Below are 23,585 nucleotides of genomic sequence, written 5' to 3' on the forward strand. Positions count from 1 at the left end.
CGATTTCCTTTATTTTTTTAGTAGTATTATTACTATAATTTAATTGATTGAGAAATAAACATGTGAATTGTTACTAAATTTGAGTCTAACAGTGTGCCCAGTGGTGCCACAAATTGACAGACCCTGTTGTGACCACATGGTTGCCTTTCTAATAGCAACATCATCTTATGGATATCTCAGTCAAACTCCAAAATTTTGTATTTTGTAATATTGTGTTAGTGTCTTATTGAAGTATTATTCCATTTTATTTAGTTTTTATATTTTTCTGTATTTTTTTTCTGTATATTTTTTCTGTTCTGTATTTATTGCATGTCTAAACATATTTGTTTTTATGTTAACACCAAGTACCGCAGCAATTTCCTGATGTTGTGAACCTGTTTGCTCATATGGCAATAAAAACGTTCTGATTCAGATTCTATACGCATATGGATTATGAAGATGAAGATGAAGAATGAATTAGCCTATTTTTGATGTTACTTCTTATTGGTGTGGGTTTTGTATCGTCTTGTCTAACCCACTCAGACTGGAGTGGGTTAGTCTTTAATGGAGTCAGAGGTTACACACCACGTTCAGTCCTGGGTGTAGCTCTATGCTGACACTCAGATGTCAAACTATGTAATGTGAACTGATGATACAGATGTAATGAAACAAAGCAGGTGCCCCTCCCATACCCCACCCCCACGGAAAGGGGAAAAAAACTCAGTTGGAAATGTAATCTGAAAGTGAAAAGAATTTATTTAGTTGACATATGCAAAAAGGACAGACCAGAGAACTGAACTTAATATTCTCTGACCACACGTCTTTCAATAAATCAACACTGCTTTCAATAATCAATACGGTAATCAAACGAGCTAACGTATGCCCCCTGTGGACAGTCATAGAACTTCAACCTCGACATCCAAAGTAACAGCACCTCAGAGAAACAGCTTATAAGAGGAAAACCAGTTCCCCAAACCCAATGTGAGCAATGCTTTATGAGCTGTGACCTTTATTTAGACATCTCCCTTGCAATAATTCATGAATTCATTAAAGCTAAAAAAAGAAAAAAAAAAACTTAAGTGACAGTCAAATAAATAAGACTTCCAATACACTTCCACTGGGAGAGAATGCAATACGTCTCCCAGACATCTTATTCAAAAATAAAACATATGTACACCGATCATGGAATGACAACAAATCACGTTTTCCATATTCAACCTCTCAAACGCAAAGAAGCAAACGTGTTTGGAATTCAATGAGCACTATGTCTATATTTGCAAATAAAGTACCAAGATGTCCTGCTTCAGACATGTAGCTCGGATTAGCAAAAACAGTAACTCAATGCACACAATTGTGTTTCTACATTCATTCCCATTTACACATCCCATAACATTTAGCCAAGGGCACTTGTACCTCAGAACGGGGTTGCAGGCTACAGGTGGGTTCACAACCTCACCTTACCCTCTGCCCTATTGCTTTCTACATATCAGTGGCTTCTAAAGAGAAAACCGGATGGACACATTCCTGATCAATACAGTCATGGTGTGGAAACAGCATCTTCTCAAGGGAAAAAAGGAACACGTAAAAGCCAAATAATAATAATCCTACAAGAAAATACAATCTCTTGACTTAATAGGCAAACGAAAAGGAAACAAAAATGAATGTTTTATGCACAATTGTGAGAAGGACCGTACAGAACCACACATGACTTTTGAAAATACTCCTCTTTAAATAAGAACAGATGAATAGAAAACGTAACAGCTTTATTAAGAACTGTAAACTTTTCAGTCTCTGACTTTAATGCTTCCAGCTGAAGATAGTACGAGTCTAATTATTCAATTTATATATCAATGCAATCTAAGAGACAGAGATCACGATTAAACAGGAGACAGAGCATGTGAACCTTTAAGTGCTTCTAGTCATATCAATAAGAATTTCAATGCATTATGCTGACATCTGATTTTCTAGCTGGGCTGGACTATGTGAATTACAGTAGCACAGGAATACTGTAAATGTCTTAAATTCAGAGACAGAGCTAGTGCAGTGCGCATGTGCGTCTACTTGTGTGCACTCAATACATTTCCTATGCTCTTGAGGAAGAACCATTTTAAACGCAAGTGTGCAAGAGTGTTTGTGTGTGCGTGGTTTGAAAGTGCTGTGACATGGTCTTCTACCACACACCTACACATGGTGCTACACTGCCAGAACACTGATAGTGGCCACGTCATGTAATGCTGCAGAGATGCTGACGCAGGCCAGGGCCATGACTGCATGGGGAATACTGAGACACAGGATTCTAGCATCTTCGGGCATTTGGTTTTCCACACGTCTCCTCCTCTCCGTTTGTTCATAGCAGTAATGTCCTACGATTTACCTGCCTTAGCCTAACAGTCTGTGGGTAGTCAAGTTTAAATGCACTGTGCCTTTTAGTAATACCACAAGGTCAGGCGTAGGTGCTGAGTAAAAGTGATGGTTTCAGCAACAGCAGAACAGAGACATATAAGGCAGCATTTGGCATTTTTGTTTCAGAGTGGCATATATGCAGTAAGGACAGTATATATCCCCTTCATTACACCTGAAAGCACTGGCAACAATGTGCGCATGTTAGCTAAAGCAGGGGTTGGGTCAGGGGGGGGGGGGGTGGGGGTGGTCTGACAGGGCGCAAGATTGGAACTCAGAAGTCAGCGTGTCAGTGCGTGCCTCTGCTCCGACGCTCGTCAGGAAAGTGCGGAAGACATGGCGGGAGGCACAAGCAAAACTAACCAATTACGCTTTCTGTCTCTGTTGTTTCTTGACTTTTCTCCATCGCTAGTAACAGCCCGTTCAAGCAGCACAGCATTACATGTAAAATACGTTAGGTCCCATTAATGTGATGGGAAAGGAAGAGCAAAAAGAGAAGAATTTGGTAAAACGTTATTTCAAACATCAGAATCTATTCACCCAAGTTCCTGCAAACAAGCACAAAAAGACCACACCTCTCTTTGATTGGCAGGTGGTTTTGGTAGCTAGCTAAAGAGCTGCACCTCTTTAAGACATCTATTGTCTAGAAGAAGTGAACATCAGCTAATGCAAATTACGTCAAATTTCTCCTATTGGAATACGACATCGGAGAGGGTGAAGGGCATTCCGAAGCCCCCGCCACGGTGGCGGTGCCCCTCCGCACAGAGGTCCAGGTGTATTTGGATACAGTGAAGCATGCCAAATCTACTTCTTCTCTGTGTCTGTTTAGCAATGCCTGTTGCTGTACTCTACATTTATTATGGTAGCAGTAGCGGTGCAGGTTTGTGGCGTCTGCCCAGCGTTTTGTGGAAGATTTGTGGAGGGGTGAGTGATTGGTCAGCCAAGCAACCATCCCAGCTCACTTCATCTTGGGCCGAACCTGCAGGAGTGCGGGTGTCTGCTCCATGATGCGGACGAGCAGAGTGTCGATGTAGTCCTCCAGGTCTCGGATCAGAAACTTCATCTTCTTTATCTCCACTTCCCGCTTCTCCAGCAAAACCCGCCGACGCTCATACTCCTCCCTCTCGTTCTGGAGCTCGGCATCACGCTGTAGCAGGAGGGACACCAGCTCGCTGTGGTTCAGATGGTAGTAGGAACCTCCACCCTCCAGCCGGGGCTGAGAGTGAGCGGGAAAGACATTATTACCAGCAATCACCATTGAAATCTAGCGTCAGTCAAGACAGTAAAGATTCTCTGAGATTATAATTAAAGAATACTGCTGTTTTTGTTAAAAACAATGATCACTTTTCTAGTATATTAGTATTAGTTCACTGCACATCGTATCAATTATATTCATACCTTCTTCTCAACTTCCTGGTCTGCATGGTGACCCCGTCCTGGATGAATGGTGGATTTAAGCTTTTCCAGCACGGAGCGACCTTCTGACCTCTTCTCATCTGGGGGCGTCAGCGGCTTCACGGGGTGGGGACTGGAAACCCCAAGGAGGACATGAGGGAGATATGTGAGATCATTCATCTACACATCAGCATTTCTGGGTTTCATTATGTGCTTTCTCTCAGGAACAAAATCGGTGCACAGTGAGGAAACAGTGACACAGTCCCATGTCCCAAGTAACAGACAGTGGTACAGGTTAACCACAATGATTACTCAGAGTAGAAAACTTAACAATCCTTAAAAGAAACACACCCAAAGTTTAGCACTACCCCATAGTAATGGTGAACAAAACACACTTACACTTGTGTGTTGAGCTACGTGCATGCTCAGAGCTTTGTTTCAGTGTCTCTATTTAAAGATGTGAAGTTAGAAAGTGTTAACCTACTAATTGAAGTCCACCCACCACACTACCGCTGTGGCAACCACAATAAAATGAGTAGGCATTTTTAAGAGTGTGTCGACGGAGATATCACAACACACGCAAACACCAAAACAGGATTTCAAATTAATGATTGGAAATGAAAGATGAGAAGTGTGTGAAAAAAGAAAAACACAGTGAACCCAGTAATACAGACATAGGATATTCCCCAAAACACACGAAATATAACACCATAACCGGCAGATGTTAAACAGGCATTTATGATGACAGATCGCAGGCTTTACAATTTATATCAGTTAAGGAGGAGTTCTAATTGAAAGCCTGAGAAAGAAGGTGGGAGAGGGATTAAGATTGGAACACAGCATTAGTAGTGGAACTGTTACGTGCTCTCAAAACGAATCAAAGAAATCAAGACCAGTGTCTGATGACATGGCATAATTTCAAAGATGTCTGCCCTGAAAACACATACAAGTTCCATCCACTGTGATTCAAAATTGTCACAATTTGCGGAAGGTTTGAGAAGAGCAAGCTTTAAGCAGATTTGCACATTCACAGATGCCGGGAATGTAAAAATGAGTAGGACTGCATCACTCAACGGTTAAATGCCAGTTCAAAGGTCATCCACTTGACCTCACCTGGTAGGATGCTCGGATACCTGCTGCGATTCTTTGGAATAAGGATGAGGCTGTATATGGGGAGGGGGAGCAGAATCTGGTACAGTGTTTAGCAATGAATTTGCTGGAGCAGAGCTCATAATGGTGGAGCTAAACAGAGCCAGACCACCAGTGTCTACTGCTTCATGTGGCGTGGAAAAGGCTAAAGGTGAGATGTCAAGCAAAGAGAAGGGAGACTTCAGGTTAAATTCATTCCCTGGGGGCAGCTGTTCTGGGCCTGAAGGCTCAGTGAGAGGCTGGACTGTAGAGGGCCACAGTCTGCTGCTGTCCCAGTTGGTTCTCGCTGGGTTAGGCACGGCTGCAGACATTGCTGTTTGTGCTTTAATTCCTCTGTCTGAAGTCTCAGTAGGATCAGGACACGATTTGGTATTTATGTACGTCTCCACGGGCAGAGTGTGTGTGAAGGGGTTTGAGTCAACAGTGTGTGTCTCAACATGATGGGGTGCAAAAATATTCTCCTTGAACAAATCTGTAATAACTACAGCTTGGGTAATCCTGGAGGTTGGTTCCGACACAAAATCAGGATCACTTGTATTCTTAGTAGGCTGGTACAAATCTTGCCATGTTGCCATGGTTGACGCATGTAGCTGAACATTGTCTGCTGGACGAGGCTCCGATTGGTTGCTCTCATTATCCACTGGGCATATTTGAGGCTCTAATTTTACAGTTTCTTTTTCTGGCCCTTCCATCACTTCTTGAAAGGCATCAACCTTTGACACAGTTTCCTCTTGCATGAAACCATCCATTAGCATCATGTCCACCAAAGGAAATTTTAGCATTGCTTCATCTGAACTTGGAATCGCCCGATTTGTGGGGTCACTTTTTATCAGCAGTCCAGATTTTGGCAGGAAGGCACAAAATGGATCTGTTGTAAGGGCAGGAGGAAAAGCATCCAAGTTTGATCCATCTTCAGTGATGGATCCTTTCAGTTGAGGCTCTGCTTTATCTGCTGTAGTACCGTCATTTGGTTTGAAGTTGCTTAGCCCTGTCTGTAAGGACTTTGGAGCCAGGATGTCATGATCTCTGCCTAGCAAGTCAAATGTGATTATAGTAGAAGGTTCCAGGGTATTATCTGAGCCCAGATCTTTACAGTATGGCACAGACACCCCGTGAGGTTTGGCAGACTTAACGGTGTCAATATCTGTTACAATTTGGTCAGAGCTCTCATTCATCATAAACTCTAAAGAATCAAAAGATGAACAGCTATTTGTTGAGGCCTCAGGACTCAAAGCAAAAAGTGATAATTCACTACATGGTGCATTACTCTGGGATAGAACTTGGGACAGGTCTGTTTCTGAAACTGCAATGGCTTTGTCCTTATTCATGGAACACCCTGACAGTGCATCGGAATGACTGGCTAGTGCATTCAGTTCAGAGAACCCTATGCTTGAATTCTGAAGTAAGGATGAGCCAGAGTGAGTTTTAGGAGCTTCCTGACAAACAAAAGTATTGAGGTCTTTCTTACAAATGTTTGAGGATAAATAATTAGCTTTACTTACTTGAGGCTGAGCATGTGTATTAGAGTTTAAAGCGCCTATCATCAACGTGTCTGATGGAGAAGGGTTAACTACACTTACTATAGAATCATCCATATTTGACACTGGTATGCCACCCTCAGGACCTGTGTCTGTTTGGTCAGTTGATTTGATTTGGTTAGCAGGGACAGTAGTAATCTTCTGAGTGTCTGTCTTTAAATCTTTTGAAGCTTTCAGCCTATCATCAATAAAGTCATCCCACTCTGTACAACTCTCAGAGTGAGAAAGACTGGGACGCACACATCCTTCACCAGTTCCCTCAACTGCCTCAGATATCGTGGCCATTTTTAATGCTTCTTCCACTGGGGATCCCTTTGTACTTCCAGCCTCTACAAAATCCACAAAAGGGTTGGAGTTGCTTTCAAGGGAGGGAGGTGCTTCAGGTTGGCTGTTGGATTGGTTAAAGAAAGAAATACTGGGACTTGCACATCCTTCACCAGATCCGTCAACTGCCTCAGATATTGTGGCCATTTGCAATTCTTCATCCACTGGGGATCCCTTTGTTTTTCCAGCCTCGACTACATCCACAAATGGGGTGGGATTACTTTCAAGGGAGGGAGGTGCTTCAGGTTGGCTGTGGGATTGGTTAAAGAACGAAATACTGGGGCTTGCACATTCTTCACCCAATACCTCAACTGCCTCAAATATTGTGGGCATTTTTAATGCTTCTTCCACTGGGGACCCCTTCGTAGTTCCAGCCTCTACTAAATCCACAAATGGGGTGGGATTGCTTTCAAGGGAGGGAGGTGCTTCAGGTTGGCTGTGGGATTGGTTAAAGAAATAAATACTGGGGCTTGCACATCCTTCATCAGATCCCTCAACTGCCTCAGATATCGTGGCCATTTTTAATGCTTCTTCCACTGGGGATCCCTTTGTACTTCCAGCCTCTACAAAATCCACAAAAGGGTTGGAGTTGCTTTCAAGGGAGGGAGGTGCTTCAGGTTGGCTGTTGGATTGGTTAAAGAAAGAAATACTGGGACTTGCACATCCTTCACCAGATCCGTCAACTGCCTCAGATATTGTGGCCATTTGCAATTCTTCATCCACTGGGGATCCCTTTGTTTTTCCAGCCTCGACTACATCCACAAATGGGGTGGGATTACTTTCAAGGGAGGGAGGTGCTTCAGGTTGGCTGTGGGATTGGTTAAAGAACGAAATACTGGGGCTTGCACATTCTTCACCCAATACCTCAACTGCCTCAAATATTGTGGGCATTTTTAATGCTTCTTCCACTGGGGACCCCTTCGTAGTTCCAGCCTCTACTAAATCCACAAATGGGGTGGGATTGCTTTCAAGGGAGGGAGGTGCTTCAGGTTGGCTGTGGGATTGGTTAAAGAAATAAATACTGGGGCTTGCACATCCTTCATCAGATCCCTCAACTGCCTCAGATATCGTGGCCATTTTTAATGCTTCTTCCACTGGGGATCCCTTTGTACTTCCAGCCTCTACAAAATCCACAAAAGGGTTGGAGTTGCTTTCAAGGGAGGGAGGTGCTTCAGGTTGGCTGTTGGATTGGTTAAAGAAAGAAATACTGGGACTTGCACATCCTTCACCAGATCCGTCAACTGCCTCAGATATTGTGGCCATTTGCAATTCTTCATCCACTGGGGATCCCTTTGTTTTTCCAGCCTCGACTACATCCACAAATGGGGTGGGATTACTTTCAAGGGAGGGAGGTGCTTCAGGTTGACTGTGGGATTGGTTAAATAACGAAATACTGGGGCTTGCACATTCTTCACCCAATACCTCAACTGCCTCAAATATTGTGGGCATTTTTAATGCTTCTTCCACTGGGGACCCCTTCGTAGTTCCAGCCTCTACTAAATCCACAAATGGGGTGGGATTGCTTTCAAGGGAGGGAGGTGCTTCAGGTTGGCTGTGGGATTGGTTAAAGAAATAAATATTGGGGCTTGCACATCCTTCATCAGATCCCTCAACTGCCTCAGATATTGTGGCCATTTTTAATGCTTCTTCTACTGGGGACCTCTTCGTGGTTCCAGCCTCTAATACATCCACAAAAGGGGTGGAATTGCTTTCAATGGAGGGAGGAGCTTCAGGTTGGTTGTGGGATTGGCTGAAGAAAGAAATACTGGGGCTTGCACATCCTTCATCAGTTCCCTCAACTGCCTCAAATATCATGGCCATTTTTAATGCTTCTTCCACTGGGGATCCCTTTGTACTTTCAGCCTCGACTAAATCCACAAATGGGATGGGATTACTTTCAACGGAGGGAGGAGCTTCAGGTTGGCTGTGGGATTGGTTAAAGAAAGAAATACTGGGGCTTGCACATCCTTCATCAGATCCCTCAACTGCCTCAGATATTGTGGCCATTTTTAATGCTTCTTCCACTGGGGATCCCTTCATAGTTCCAGCCTCTACTAAATCCTCAAGAGGGGTGGAGTTGCTTTCAAGGGAGGGAGGAGCTTCAGGTTGGCTGTGGGATTGGCTGAAGAAAGAAATACTGGGGCTTGCACATCCTTCACCCGATACCTCAACTGCCTCAGATATTGTGGCCATTTGCAATGCTTCTTCCACTGGGGATCCCTTTGTACTTCCAGCCTCGACTAAATCCACAAATGGGGTGGAGTTACTTTCAAGGGAGGGAGGAGCTTCAGGTTTGGTGTGGGATTGGCTGAAGAAAGAAATACTGGGGCTTGCACATCCTTCACCCGATACCTCAACTGCATCAGATATTGTGGCCATTTGCAATTCTTCATCCACTGGGGATCTCTTTGTACTTCCAGCCTCGACTAAATCCACAAATGGGGTGGAGTTACTTTCAAGGGAGGGAGGAGCTTCAGGTTTGGTGTGGGATTGGCTGAAGAAAGAAATACTGGGGCTTGCACATCCTTCACCCGATACCTCAACTGCCTCAGATATTGTGGCCATTTGCAATTCTTCATCCACTGGGGATCTCTTTGTACTTCCAGCCTCTACTAAATCCACAAATGGGGTGGGATTACTTTCAAGGGAGGGAGGTGCTTCAGGTTGGCTGTTGGATTGGTTAAAGAAAGAAATACTGGGGCTTGCACATCCTTCATCAGATCCCTCAACTGCCTCAAATATTGTGGCCATTTTTAATGCTTCTTCCACTGGGGATCCCTTTGTATTTCCAGCCTCTACTAAATCCACAAATGGGGTGGGATTACTTTCAAGGAAGGGAGGTGCTTCAGGTTGGCTGATGGATTGGTTAAAGAAAGAAATACTGGGGCTTGCACATCCTTCACCAGATACCTCAACTGCCTCAAATATTGTGGCCATTTTTAATGCTTCTTCCACTGGGGATCCCTTTGTATTTCCAGCCTCTACCAAATCCACAAGAGGGGTGGGATTACTTTCAAGGGAGGGAGGAGCTTCAAGTTGGCTGTGGGATGGGCTAAACAAAGAAGGCAAAGCAACAGTATGCAGCTCCTGGAAAAAAGGATTCTGCTGAAGATTTGAGAGGAAAGGATTGGCATGAGAGCGGAACAGGGGTGAAGTAAATGGGTTAGGCTCTTGGTCTGCCATGGCAATGGGGGTCAGGGATTGAAGGGTAATGGTTGTGAAGTCTGTTTGATGAGACACCAACTGGCTGTGAAAGGAAAGCACACACCGTCCACATCATTAGTCACACCATCTCTCCCAACAGTTTAGCTCTTACACATTATATAGTGACCTCCAAAAATAAACATTCTTGGAAAAATGTTTTTTATTGCTTACCCGTTTGATCTTTAATTCAAAATATTACACAAAACCTTAACCTTTACAAAAAGAACAATGCTCGAAAGGAACGTGTTATATCTCATCATGGATTTTCACAAATCCATGTGTGCCAGTTTAATATTCCTTTTTAATGCAGTCATGTTTTGACTACAGGTATTTGTAATCCATGAGACCATGTACCTTAAGTTGACCAGGGCCTTTGGAAGAAAAACAGCCCCACAACATCACAGATCCACTACCATACTTCACAGGAGATAACTGCTGGTTATGAAGGGAAGACCATTTATAATTTGGGAGATGTTCTGACCCCAAGATCTCATGTCTCATGATCCTATGATTCTTTAGCCCCTCACATCTTCATCCTCGCTGTGTGGGGACAATACATTTACATTCTTCCAGACATTCTTAATTTTAAATTGCTTTCATTGCTTTAAACATATTAATTATTGCCCTGTGTGACAGAGACCATCACTCCTCAAAAGAGAGGGTGATGTAATGGATACTGTAATTCAGGAAGATAAAATGGGTGCTGTGGTTACTGTGATAGAGAGCTGGCTCTTTGGTCTGGTGGTTGGGGCAAGTGTATACCACATGAAGAATCAGGGTTTGACCTGGGTATGGTTCTTTTCCTCATCCATGGTCACAAATGGTGTCAGAATGAAGCCATCATGGGCGTACCCATCGGGAGCGTACACATTGGGAGTGTAACCATGGTTTATGCCCCTGCTCCAGAAATGTCTAGGGGTGCCAACTAGGGGTGACCTGCAATAGTCGCTGTTTGGACTATTCGATTGGAGGACCCCTAGTCGACTTTGAACGTCATAGTCTAATGTACCATTCTGACTACATGGGGGTGCCCAAGGATGCTGCTAAGCATTAGTTGGTATATGAAATGTCTTTGTTTTCGTTATATATAGCATTTTGTCAAATAAAATCGTCCTAATTTCAGTTAATAAATATTTTTAAATGATGTGTGCGCATTAACAAAAGGTGTCTTCCTTACTACACATTAATAAATCACACCCTGCAGTTGCACAATCCAAAGGAGCAGAGCTGAACATGCGAAAAAAAAAAAAAAAACAGTTCAGCCGTTTGTCGTTTCGGTCGTGTCGTATCGTCTCAGTGCGTATTGGCAAGTAGGCCTATAAACATTTTTTGTTGTTGTTCGTTTTTTAAACCCTGTTACTTGAACCTTTACTTATAATTGTTTATTCTGTTGTGTGGCAAATTGTTTTTATATTTTCAGGCAGGCATATTTTATTTAAAATATAAAAAACTGTCTGACAATGTTCGATATGCGCACTGACGGTGACTTTTTTTTTGTTAATGTTCTCTAATGTTTCTTTAAAAAATAAATAAGTAAATAAATAAAAGCAGAATAAAGCCAACCTACCATGTTTATTCATTTATCTGAGTGTTTTAGGTTTTTCCTTTGAAGTGGAAAAAAGTCCTGAATGAGAACGGAATCCCATTTAAGGCACTCTAGGAAAAAAAAAACCCTGATTCGACTTAGTCGACTAAAGGGGAAATCTGACTAATCAGATTCGATTATGAAAATCCTTAGTTGAAGACACCTCTAGTGCCAACATTTGTGGTACACAGAGCTGAGAAATCCAATTAACTCCAAGACTTAGCTTTTCAATTAAATGTAATTTAAAAGGATTGCTTTTTGTTAATATTTTGATGGTAATACTTAGGTTCAATAGCATACGCAAAAAATAATGTTTTCTAAAACATTTGTGTTTACTGTGATTCTCGTGTAATGTATTCTTCTAGGGCAATGGCAATGTTTCAAAAGACAACTCAGTCTCAATACTACAGGAAACTTCACTTCTGACCACCATTTAAACAAATGTGAATGTACACATAGATTCACTACACCGGCACATACTTTGACATTAAAATCTTAAGCAAAGTGTAGAGTACAGAGTTCAGGTTGGAATCCAGAAGATTAATGAGCCATTTTATGATGGTGGTAAGAAAAAAAAACTTTTGATCGTATTTCCCTTAAGCATTCTAAACTAATGAACTTTAAGCTCCCCTGTGTTAGCTTCTTAATATAAAAATTAATGCTGCAATGCTATAATTACAATGGCACCAATTCCTTTATAAACTGACATATTTGGACACCAATTAAAAAAAAAGTTTTATAATGGTTTTGCTTCACATGAAGTAGAAACTATAAATGCAAAGTAAAAGCAGCATTAAAATCAACACATGCTTTCAATGAATTAATTGGTGGTACCATGTGAATCACGAGTTACTGTAGCATTACATGTCTCGATCTTGAGAAGATAATCATGGTAAAATACTGCACTAATCATGATGCCTAATAACTAGGCATATAATTACATTCACCACTCACCTTATTAGAAACATGTTACATGCACTTTAAAGGTGTAAAATTAGTGTCTGTAGCCCATCTGTTGGTATCCATAAAACTGTGTTAATACTTCAACAGCTCATCATCAAGGTTCCTTGTCTAACTACAGGACTGCTGTCTACTACATGTGTTTTGGTGAGACAAGCTCACATTCCATAAGTCACAATAACAATGTAAAAGCTCTCACAACAATGCTGTGCCTGATGTCCTTACAGCAACCCCACAAGCACTACCATGACACAGCCATATTAATGGTAATGTGTTAAGAAAGGTGAGCCTCCCACACCCTCTCATTAGCAGTTCAAAAAGAGACAAGCGATGAGGGCTGTATGAAGAATCGTCGTTCATTGAACCTGATGGGCTATACGGTGTAACAACATTTATGTGCGTAATAAGATGACCAGTGAATGCTTGAAATAAAGTGAGCAGCATGTTTCAACGTTGTACATTGTAATATACATGATGTGTTTGAAAAATTGAGAAACACCAAAGAAACAAACATAGCAGGTTAAGGGTGTGGACATGACATACCTGGCCTATGTTTGTTACTAATAAAAGATCAAATGATTATGGCTATGATTATGGTTAATGATTTTGTTGTCTGGAGCATTAGATGGAATACAGATAACATTATTATTTTATATTTGTATTAATATTATGCACATCAAATTAATAATGAAATGGTTTTTAAGCACCTTTATCAAACCTAAAGTCATTGTAGAAGCCAAAATATATATATATTTGGTTTACATTCCAATTAAATGTAGATTCTGAAAATGGATTGATCTGGTAGATTCTGAATATTTATGGTACCTCTCTTAGGTTTTAAAAACCTAATACTAAATATTTTATGACCAAAGTCCATAAAAACACTATTCAAAACATGACAATACAACCATTTGTACACAGATTTGGGACACAGCATTGCACTACAGACTTTCAAAAATAGCTTCATGTTCTATCCCACTCTATGCTCACCCTGAGCATAAAAACCATGAGAACACCAAACATATCACTGAGACACCCCTTGGCCTCCCAAGAGGCCAATTAATGTGTTTATATGCACAACAGTTTGCAAATGAATGACTAAAAACAATTCAAATTAAGCCTTTTCAGCAATACCGTGATGACACAAACTCTTATTTACATGGTAAAAAAAAAGTCCCATTACCTCAAAGCAGTATTAAATACACAGATTAATACTGGACGGAATTCTGTCAGGTTTACCTACGTTTTACTGAGAGTAAGGCACTACTATGACTTAAGAAATCAGATCACAGTGTTCACATGACTCTTTACGCTGTCAGAATATTAGCCCAAGTCAGGTTAATAATAGAACATTATTGTGCAGGGAAGCGTTCTTCATGTTTTTGTTAAACATGTGTTAAACAGCATACACACCTAGGACCAGAACAACTAGTGCAACTGGTTAAGATCACCGAACAAGAACATTATTTAAGACTTAAACATGCAAATGCACACACACACACACACACACACACACACACACACACACACACACCAAAAAATGTGTCCACAATATCTAAAGACTAAAAAAGCTTGGAAAAGACACAGAGGAAGCAGAACGAGACAGAGAGAAAGAGAGAGGGAGAGAGAGAAAGAAGGAGCAGGAACTAAATACACTTTAACTCAGGTCTCTGGGGCAACACCCCTCTCTGCAATGCAGATCCTGAAACTACAGTCACAACAGAATTGATAGCACACACACACGGTCACCAACACACTTCTGCACAATATTCGAGCTCTGCTTACTAATAAACAGATATGACTGCTTACCTCGGTTTACTGTACGTGTCTTTAGAGCTGAACCATCCTCTGTGTTTTCCTTCAGGAGGATTTTGGGCATGGCTTGTGTCTTCTTTGCCTGCCTCCGGCCCTTTGCCAGCAGATTCGACCCGCCCATGTGAGAACAAGCCCCGCCTCTTTTTACTGTGCACCTCTGTCTCACTCACAGTAGTGGCCACTTCTACTGCGTCATCGGCCACAAACACCATGTGCTCCAACTCCGCAGCGATGGCGGCTTTCTCCTCTTCATCAGGTTTATCAAAGGACCAGCGGCGGCCGTCTAGAGGGCCCTCGTCTCGCTGCTCTTCCCCACGGCGAGAGAGGTTTTGCAGGGAGAGGGAGAGTGCTGAGCCTTTTTGCAGAACACCAACAGCAGGGAGCTGTTGCTCAGGCCTGCTGGGCTTAAACTCAGCCTTTGTTGGCTGGACCTGAGCTTCAGGCCCGGCAGGATGGTCAGGCGCTGAGGATTGAGCTCTTTGGGCCTCTGTTGGTTTGGCTTTCACTGGTGGGCTTGTCTGAGGCAGGGTTTTGGTTGGTTCTTGCTGGGTTTGCATTTGTGGCTTGGGTTGCTGTAGTACCAGTGATGGTGGCTGGTGAGTGAGGGGAGACGTTTCTACTGGATTCCCATTCACACAGACGGAGGGAAGAAGAATGGGGCCATCAGCACTGGTGGTTGCAGAAAGGGCTAGTGGGATGCCAACGTCACACGCTTCATCAAAAAACAGATGTTTGTCCGGGGAGACCTGCGGTGAGGGGGCTACTGTGTGCTCTAAGAAAAAGAGAGGGAATTAAATCATTTTGTAAAGAACTGAGCATTGCAGAGAGAGAGTCTGCATACTTCAACTTTGGTATTTGCAAAGGTAAAATAACAACTGTGTGACCACAAAACAGTAAAACTGGTGTATGGGTGGGTGAGCGAGGGTGCATGCAGTTGTGTGGGTGGGTAGATGTCTGCACAGGTTCGTGGGTGGGTGTGTGAGGTTGTGTGCGTGCGTGGGTGGATGTGTGAGGTTGCGTGTGTGGGTATGTGAGGTTGTGTGCGTGGGTGGGTGTGTGAGGTTGTGTGCGTGGGTGGGTGGGCGCGTTTGCGTGCGTACGTGGGTGGCAGCCTGAGGTTGCGTGTGTGCGTGAGTGGGTGGGTGAGGTTGCGTGTGTGAGGTTGTGTGCGTGCGTGGGTGCGTGCGCACCTGGGCTGTTATCTGCGGTCAGGTTGCTGCTGTTGCTGGGCGAGTTGGACAGGTCAGACACCACAACACTGATGCCAGCGGTGGGGCTGAGACTCCCTCCTCTGGACGACGACTCGCTGCTCTCTGAGCACAGCGAGGAACTGGACCGCGTGTCCGACGACTTCCTTAACCGCCCATGCAGGAAGTAACTCCTCATCTTGCTCCGTCTCATCTCGCCGCCTTCGTCATCCTCGTAGTCTTCCTCCCCGCCACCGTCACTCGGCAGCCGGCCCCTGACGCGCGTCAGGGCCGCGTAGCCCCCGGGCACGATGGCCGAGGAAGACTCCTCGTCGTTGCTACGTTTGCGTGCGCGCATGCGTTCACGCAGCCGGATGAAGGCGGAGCGAGGCTTGTCCTTGATGCTGAGATCATACATGCTGGCCGTCAGGTTGTGGCGCGTGAACTGGACAGTCACCTGCAGCTCACCTCTCTCCTTCTCCTTCTTACCTGTCTTAGAGTGAAGCCTGTACCACCTGGGGAGGACGACACGCAGGTGAGTATATACGTGTGTTTGTGAACCACCTAAACATGGTCATTGTTTTCAAAAAGATTTTGAGAATTTGTAAAGCAGACCTTCAAAATAGGGACACACAAATTAATTCAACTAAAGTTTTCTCTGCCAAGTGCAAAAGTTTGTGAACTTAATCAGCAGCTCGTGGGACTTCCATTTGCAGCCATTACATCAACCAAACGTCTTCTGTAACCACAAACGAGTGTCTCATCTGCTTTTGGGGATTTTTGCCCACTCATTCATGCAGAACTTCGCCAGGTGAGAGATGTTAGAGGAACATCTGGCATGTACCACCCACTTCACATCTTGCCACATTTCTATGGGATTGAGGTCTGGACTTGACTTCTCTTTTGTTCATTCACTGCATATTTTTAACTGACAAATTATTAACGTCTATTTTTGAAAGCATTTTTACGTTGCAGCTTGTTGGTATGAAGAATTGTTATTTAAGTAATCAAATAATTTATTTTAATTACAAAAAGTGAAGCCATTGCATTCTCCTTCACCTGCAGAATGATTGTATGGATATATTCAGGCCTGCACAGAAATGATTATTTTTCCAGATATTAAGGATATTATGACAATTCTTTACTCAGAAACTATGAAAACACTTTCACTACGAGTCTTATTGACAGTAACACAATAACGTGATTTCTGCATCCACATTGTTTCAACATCAGCACTCAGTGAGGGGGCTTGGTAATGTAGTAATATAGATACTGTATGTATCGCATGTCCTGATAATGCCCACAGGAATGGTGGTATTATACTTTTGCTACATCACCCTCATGTACCTCATTTGTCTGTTTGGTCAAAGGTTCACCTGCCTGGCCATTCCAATAAAACATGACCTTAAACATGCTCCTTACAGCTCTTTAAAGGTCTTTACAGCTCTTTACAGCTTTTACAGTACACTTGTGGGACACAATTATCTAGACAAACACATGGACCTCCATTTTTTCTTAGGCAAGATCCTTCACCAACATTTTTGGTTTAAAATATCATGGTGAAAGCACAGGACTCTCTTGTTTCCTGCTATGTATGCACGTGTATGAATGAGCATCCAGAACACACAAACACACACACGCATGTGCACATGTACACACTCAAATACACACACACTACTAATAAAGAAAGACTCAGCTTTCTGTCTGTCAGCAATATCTGTGATCATGCATGTATGCGGTCAAGTTATATATAAATATTTCTATAACAGCTAAAATTACCGTTTTTTGTGTCACCTTCCTATATGAACTCTTACACATCGCCACAGGAGTGGGTGTAGCATGAATGTCCTAGATCTGAATACCCACATTGTCATATTTCTATGGAAACAGGGCTGCTGCGTTAAATGATGAGTACAAGGGAATAGTAGTTTAACTACATATAATTCACATTTGCTCGTATCTAACAGTTTCATCTTAAGTCATTTCCTATAATGACTATTGTTTCAAAAATTCCAAATCGTGATTTAGGTGACATGTCTGCCCTAATGTGTTTAACATCTGTGGCTTCTTGTCCCAGATGCAATCCACACCTTCAGTCACAGTTTAGACTAGTATCAAGTTGTATTTCAGTGGTTAGTGACTGAACATCTTTGTTGGGTACTCACATCCTCAAAATAAATTATTTTCTGCGTGAATCTGTTCATATTTACTGTGATGTTCGTAAGGTTATCTATGTGGCAAGAGTCTGTATTCTGACAGTTTGGCATCCACTGAATAGATGTGTGATCTGTAGCAGTTATTTCTTTGCTTTTAGCACTGTTAACTAAAAAGCCATGTGACCAGATCAAGTGTTGATCCAAGTTCATGAGTAGGTCCTTCTCCATGCTGAATGATATCAGGAGATCCAAGAAACGGTTAAACTACTTGAACATAAAAATCACCCACGATCAGGATACTACCAGCCATTGGAGATATGAAACACATTAAGTCAGACAATTCCTTAATAAAATGGTTTATGTATGATTTAGGTGGTCTGTAGATAATAGTTCAAAGCTAATAAACCTTTCAGCGGCGAGAGCACAGCACTTGTATTCATTACAAAAGTCGCAACCGCACCATCATGTCTGGGAGTCCGCAGAGAAGCCACAGCCAGTGGCACATCTATCTGAGACTGGACTTGAACAAACATCGTACCAGCTACGAAGGACGGAATGCAGCTATGGAGTCATAAAATGTCATTTAAAATGGAAGGATTATTATTGATTTATCTCACATTAACCAGGACCATTTCGACCTGACAACCAAACACATGAGACAGATAACCTAACCCAAAAAGTACCTACAAGAGCACGAGACAGGTTGCACTGGAGAAAGAGGACCAATGGCATGCTGACAAACACACTGCCGCCATCTTGGTGGTAACAGAAGCTGAATACTAATAACTCCACTGTTTACAGAGGTATCTTAGGTAGCAGGAGTCTGTAATCGAACACCACCGAGTTTACTGACGGCACATGCTTGTCTTTGGAATGGATTGCATGAATATCACATGGAGATTTTCTGCTTCACATCACACCATGGCACTGCTATGAAACTGGGGTCAGGAACTTCCCATTCTAATATATATCTGAGCTAATCAGTTGTTGACTTGAAATGCTGAGTTCTTTGGCATGACGTGCCTTTACTGAGAAAAGCAAATTTCACAGTTTTTCTTGTAGTAAACACATACAGATGTTAAGCGTAAGAGAGGCTGGCGCATCCTTCCCTGTTTGCACAGAGTTCTTTGTCCCTCATTTCAGGGTTTAAGGTGTGCCCTTGCGCTGCTGTTTGTAGGACTCCCACTTCTAAGAATAGTTTCGGTGCCAAATTTCTTCCATTTGAAAACTATCTGCCTGGGGGCCCAGTTCTTTAAATAAATCTTTATATCCCCTAAATCATTATTGTCGAAGTTCACACACAATGACTGTTTACAGGATTTGCTCAATGGAGATATGGAATTTTTGAAATATGTGTTTGTCAAATTAGACACTGATGTCTTGATCTGGATCAAAGGAGCGCTACAACTGCACAAACACGGCCTGAACGACTTCTACTTCTTTACATCTTCCATCTTGCCTCTCTGTGATCTTCACTGATGTGTTTCTCTTTTTTTCAGCGTGAGACGTCAAGTGATATTGCTCCAGTTTTACACTTCTGTAGATTCCCTTCTCATACACACACACACATACACACACAGCCACCACTATCAGGATATCAAAGCCCTACAGTCATTAAAAGGGTTGGGGGTACTTAATGGGCAGATTTGCAGGATCTCTGGTCTGTATTCATTTAGAGGCAAAATGCCATGTGTAACGTCAACAAAAACTAACAAAACATAGCAAGATATCAGGGATTTATTTTCAGCCTCAAAGGCAAAATATAAGCCTGTGAAAAGATAAACTTACTAACTTGCTTAACTGGATTGTGCACCTTTTGTCCTATACATATCCAAAACATGCTCAAACTGTGTAAGGGCAATACACAAGATTTTATGATACATAAGAGAGTGAATAACGGTCATAGGGATCAATAAAAGGTCTAAACCAGGGGATGAAACTGTTTAACCCCAGAGAAGCAAACAGAATCACCAAGTGAGACCGCAAAAGAAACAATTAGTGTCACTACATATATTACTGATTGTGTCTTGTCTGTATGGACAAAGCTTTAAAATCTGATCTTATAGAGATATATATTATAATAACATGGGGATGGGGCCAACACATGCATTTTAGTTTGAGAGAGAGAGAGACAGAGAGAGAGAGAGAGAGAGCGCAGTCCAAATTTTACATGCAGATTCAAATGTGCTGCAGACTGTCCACAGCCCATGAAGATCCGAGCCGTCAGAAGGGAGACCCCAACGATCTGTGAAGACGGTGGAAACCAATGAGCAACAGCAACGTCAGCGAAGCACAGCAGAGTGTCAGGATTACAAACGCACTCGAAGCAAGAAACACTGACCAACACAGAGAGTAGCAGGTGAAAAGCAAGAGAAAGAGAGAGAGAGAGAGAGAGAGAGAGACAGAGGCCCTCTTCCTCACTTCCTCCACACCACCCTCTCTGCTGGTGTTTCACTGTGTGCAACGGCGTGTGTTTAATAATATCCGCTTTGTATCCACGTCAAAGTTAAGCCACCCTATTCCAATCAATGTGGTTAGATCTAGTGGCCTTTTTTCTAAACAAACAAACAAAAACAAAAAGCAAAAAAAACCCATGGCTATCACTCACTCAAACAGGTCTACTGTCTGCCACAGCACAAATGTTAATGCAAGAAAGACAAGTGTTGACCTTCACCTTCAAATCAGCATGGGCGTCAAACAAAATCAAACACGCCAGGATATTTATATTAACACAAATAGTAGCTGTCCTACCTGTTTAAGATACCAAGCTCACAAACCCTCAGAAATAGGCCAAAGATGACTATGGACCCACATATTCACAACAAGACAAAACGCCAACCCAATTCAGAAATTAGCCCATTTCTAACAGTGACTCATGTAGTGAAACACGGTAACGAAGGGATAAAAGCATGATAAAAATGTACCATATACTGCAGACAAGTGAGCCGACATTCAGCTACCATCCACCACTCCAACACTGGAGTTAGTGTGTCTGAAAGGTTCATCATAATCTACTGCATTTTCTCATTGGCTGCTGCATAGACTGAAGAGGAATCAACTCTAATACATTCCAACAACACATTACTGACTCCTCATTTTTCAAGTTCTATTTTTTGCTATTTCTATTGTCAACTTATAAAGGGTTTGAAAGTTGGCACCAATACAATAGGATGTTTACTCTCGAGTTGTGTCATAGCCACCAACCAAACCGATTTCCTGTTTCCTGGATATATAGAGGAAGTGGGCAAGATGAACATTTGTCTCTATAATTATACTTATTCTCAAATGCACACACATTTAATCTGCTCATCTAATTCAGCTCTGTAGTGTCACCCTAGTGTCAGTTACTGTTAACAACTAACTGGTATGTGAAGGACCAGCATTACCTGAGCAAGGCAGACACTGTCCACACACACTGGTACTTTACCACAGCGTGCAAACACGTCTGCTCATATATGGTAGGACAGTCAGTAGCCAACAAGTACCCGTCATAACACTAACACAAAATATTACAATGCAATATCATACTGCCATATTGCCAAAGAAAAAATAATTGGTGTTGCACAATGCTTCTACTTGTGCGATAAAGATTTGTTACGTGATTTTCTATCTGACAGGTTTATGATTCATCAGAACATTTGAGAATGTCCACGGTGGACAGTTTGCTCACAGATCAAACAATGGAAATATGTGATTTGTAAGAGTTGATCTGGTGAATGCAGTGCAATGCTAGCCTGGAAAAAACCTAGCGAGATTTTCTTTTTTAGGATGCATTATGGTTTCAATTGTTTCAGGTGCCATTCATTGGGAGTCTATATATGAAGAGGAGGAAAATTAAAAGACTCATGCTGCTAAAGTATAGCTTATAGCAAAACTGTACATAATACCATAAGAAAAAAAAAACAACTTGCTTTGTAAACTGGTGATGTTCACAAACACAAATGCTCCTTATTAGCAAAATGAGGAAGTGAAATGGTGGCACACGTGAAATGGTGGCACACGAATAACTAACATTCTTCAGAGGCACCAGATTCAAGATTCATCTAACCAGGCTGCTGCTCTGCTACCTCTCGCAAAGGCCAATACTGCAGTATATATAAAATAATAATAATAAAAACAAACACCTATACTGTAAAGGCCAATACTGCAGTATATATAAAATAATAATAATAAAAACAAACACCTATACTGTAAAGGCCAATACTGCAGTATATATAAAATAATAATAATAAAAACAAACACCTATACTGTAAAGGCCTAGCGAGATGTGCAGGAAACGGACGGGTACAACCAAACATCAACTAAGCCGAACCCTCTGCTAGGTTGTTAATACTGCACACCATGCAGTGGATAGGAATAAAAAATGATAAAAGGTAAACACTTCACAAAATACACCCAGAAATAAGTTACAAGCAGCAAGAGGATTTCTAAGCATCACGTTCAGCTCAACCCTACTTATTTAAGGCTGTTGATCAACAAATCAGAAGGCCTGTGAATCAGAAAGTGAGTACGATCATGAACTGAGCAGAGAACAAGAACATTATGAAGATTATGAAGAAGCCAGATGCCTTCATGTTATATTGTGCCATAATATTATATAATCCAAAGCAGGACCCGTAGAATATGGGATCTGGGAAGATGGATTGCTCATCATCTTCACAGCTGCAACGAGAAATGTTGGCGTCACTTCACACTCAATTTACGCTTTGACCTTGAGACATACATGTGTTCACTTGAAACCAAATGGTTAATATATACAGCATGCACAGTGTCGGTGTCCTGCGACTATCCTCCACAGCACGCTGAAACGGAGAGGGCGTGACTGCGGAAGGGTGCACTGCAGCTCTGAGACCCCACACGAAGCCTCTGCTCCCTGCTACCAGAAACCCGGCGAACGTGCTGGCTAAAGTGCTAAATCATGACTTGCTCGTACAACCCCAAGCAATGCAAATAACTGATGAAAGGACAAACCTACTCGTTTTTCATGCACGCCCTGTCGTGGAACGCCTTATCCAGCGGTATAACGGCCTGGCCCAGGAACACGTCTAGCCCGATCAGAGCTCGGTGCATCACGGTGAGGGTCAGATCACAGCTGCCCGGAGAAGACGCACCGCGGCCTCCCTCCTCCAGGACGCCGGGCACCAGCTCGAAGGAGCACTCCTCGCCCCACTCCGGCTCCGTGGTCTTCTCCACCACGCGCGTGGAGTATTTCTCCTTGCCCACCTGGATGAGGGTGTACACGTCGCTCGTGCCGTGTTTGCCTTTTGCGCGCAACGCACGAGCCCGCATCACCGACACCTGCACGTGCGTCGGCACCCATCTCTGGTCCTCGCTCCGGATCACCGACGACATGGCCGCGCGCGCTCAGGACCCGGACACGGCGAGCGGACCGCGAGGGAGACCGGTGCTGTTCGGACCGGCCCGGTGCGGCGCTGCTGCTACCGCCAGCCTGGTCTCGTCCTTCCTAACCAAACGTTTCCATCACGCGTTAACGGCCGCTGTCGTTACGTTAACCCGCTGCAGCGCAGTGTGAAAATAATGTCCCGTGTTGTTCCGGCGTCTCCGCGTTGGTTCTCCGGGTCGGGCGGAGATTTCCACCGAACCGATCCGCCGACGTCACGGTCTCGCCCTCCCGCTGCACGAGGAAGTGCCTAAACGCTTTCAAACGACAATCTGAAATATGCACAACACTTTCAGTTACTTGTCTACAGATTCATCCAACCCGCTCCTTATTTTGGGGGCTTTTATTGTTTTTTTAATCTGTATTATGCTCTCGTATTTCCTAAACGCTCGAGTTCTGCTGCCGTGTGATGACATAATATTGCAGATGCGTTCATGCGAGGCCCTGTGATCCGCATTAGTCGTAGACGCTGAATCGCCACTGCATCTTAAC

At 42.9% G+C, this 23,585-nt stretch overlaps 1 protein-coding gene across 2 annotated transcripts; it reads right to left on the reverse strand.

The window, feature by feature from the left end:
- Positions 1 to 715: 715 nt before the first annotated feature.
- Positions 716 to 23,585, reverse strand: rab11fip5a (RAB11 family interacting protein 5a (class I)). 2 transcript variants are annotated; one of them, XM_076973995.1, is made up of 6 exons: positions 22,668 to 23,585; positions 15,540 to 16,051; positions 14,344 to 15,121; positions 4,888 to 10,032; positions 3,778 to 3,907; positions 716 to 3,595 (listed from the first exon to the last, which is right to left on the reverse strand). In XM_076973995.1, exons 1-6 carry the CDS (start codon positions 23,042 to 23,044, stop codon positions 3,338 to 3,340), a joined length of 7,200 nt encoding a protein of 2,399 aa, XP_076830110.1. In that variant the 5' UTR covers positions 23,045 to 23,585; the 3' UTR covers positions 716 to 3,337. The 2 variants fall into 2 exon arrangements, with proteins under 2 accessions (XP_076830110.1, XP_076830111.1); XM_076973996.1 differs by having other exon boundaries at positions 22,664 to 22,799.

Source organism: Brachyhypopomus gauderio, chromosome 15 (assembly GCF_052324685.1).
Source record: "Brachyhypopomus gauderio isolate BG-103 chromosome 15, BGAUD_0.2, whole genome shotgun sequence".
NCBI lineage: Eukaryota > Metazoa > Chordata > Actinopteri > Gymnotiformes > Hypopomidae > Brachyhypopomus > Brachyhypopomus gauderio.

Bases quoted from the DNA above. Each gene is read 5' to 3' on its own strand.
- rab11fip5a (XM_076973995.1), bottom strand. From the start codon at position 23,044: ATGTCGTCGGTGATCCGGAGCGAGGACCAGAGATGGGTGCCGACGCAC. The intron at 16,052-22,667 runs GTAGGTTTGTCC...CGTCCTCCCCAG, and splicing joins AGGGCGTGCATGAAAAACGA to GTGGTACAGGCTTCACTCTA. The intron at 15,122-15,539 runs GTGCGCACGCAC...TCTTTTTCTTAG, and splicing joins GACCGCAGATAACAGCCCAG to AGCACACAGTAGCCCCCTCA.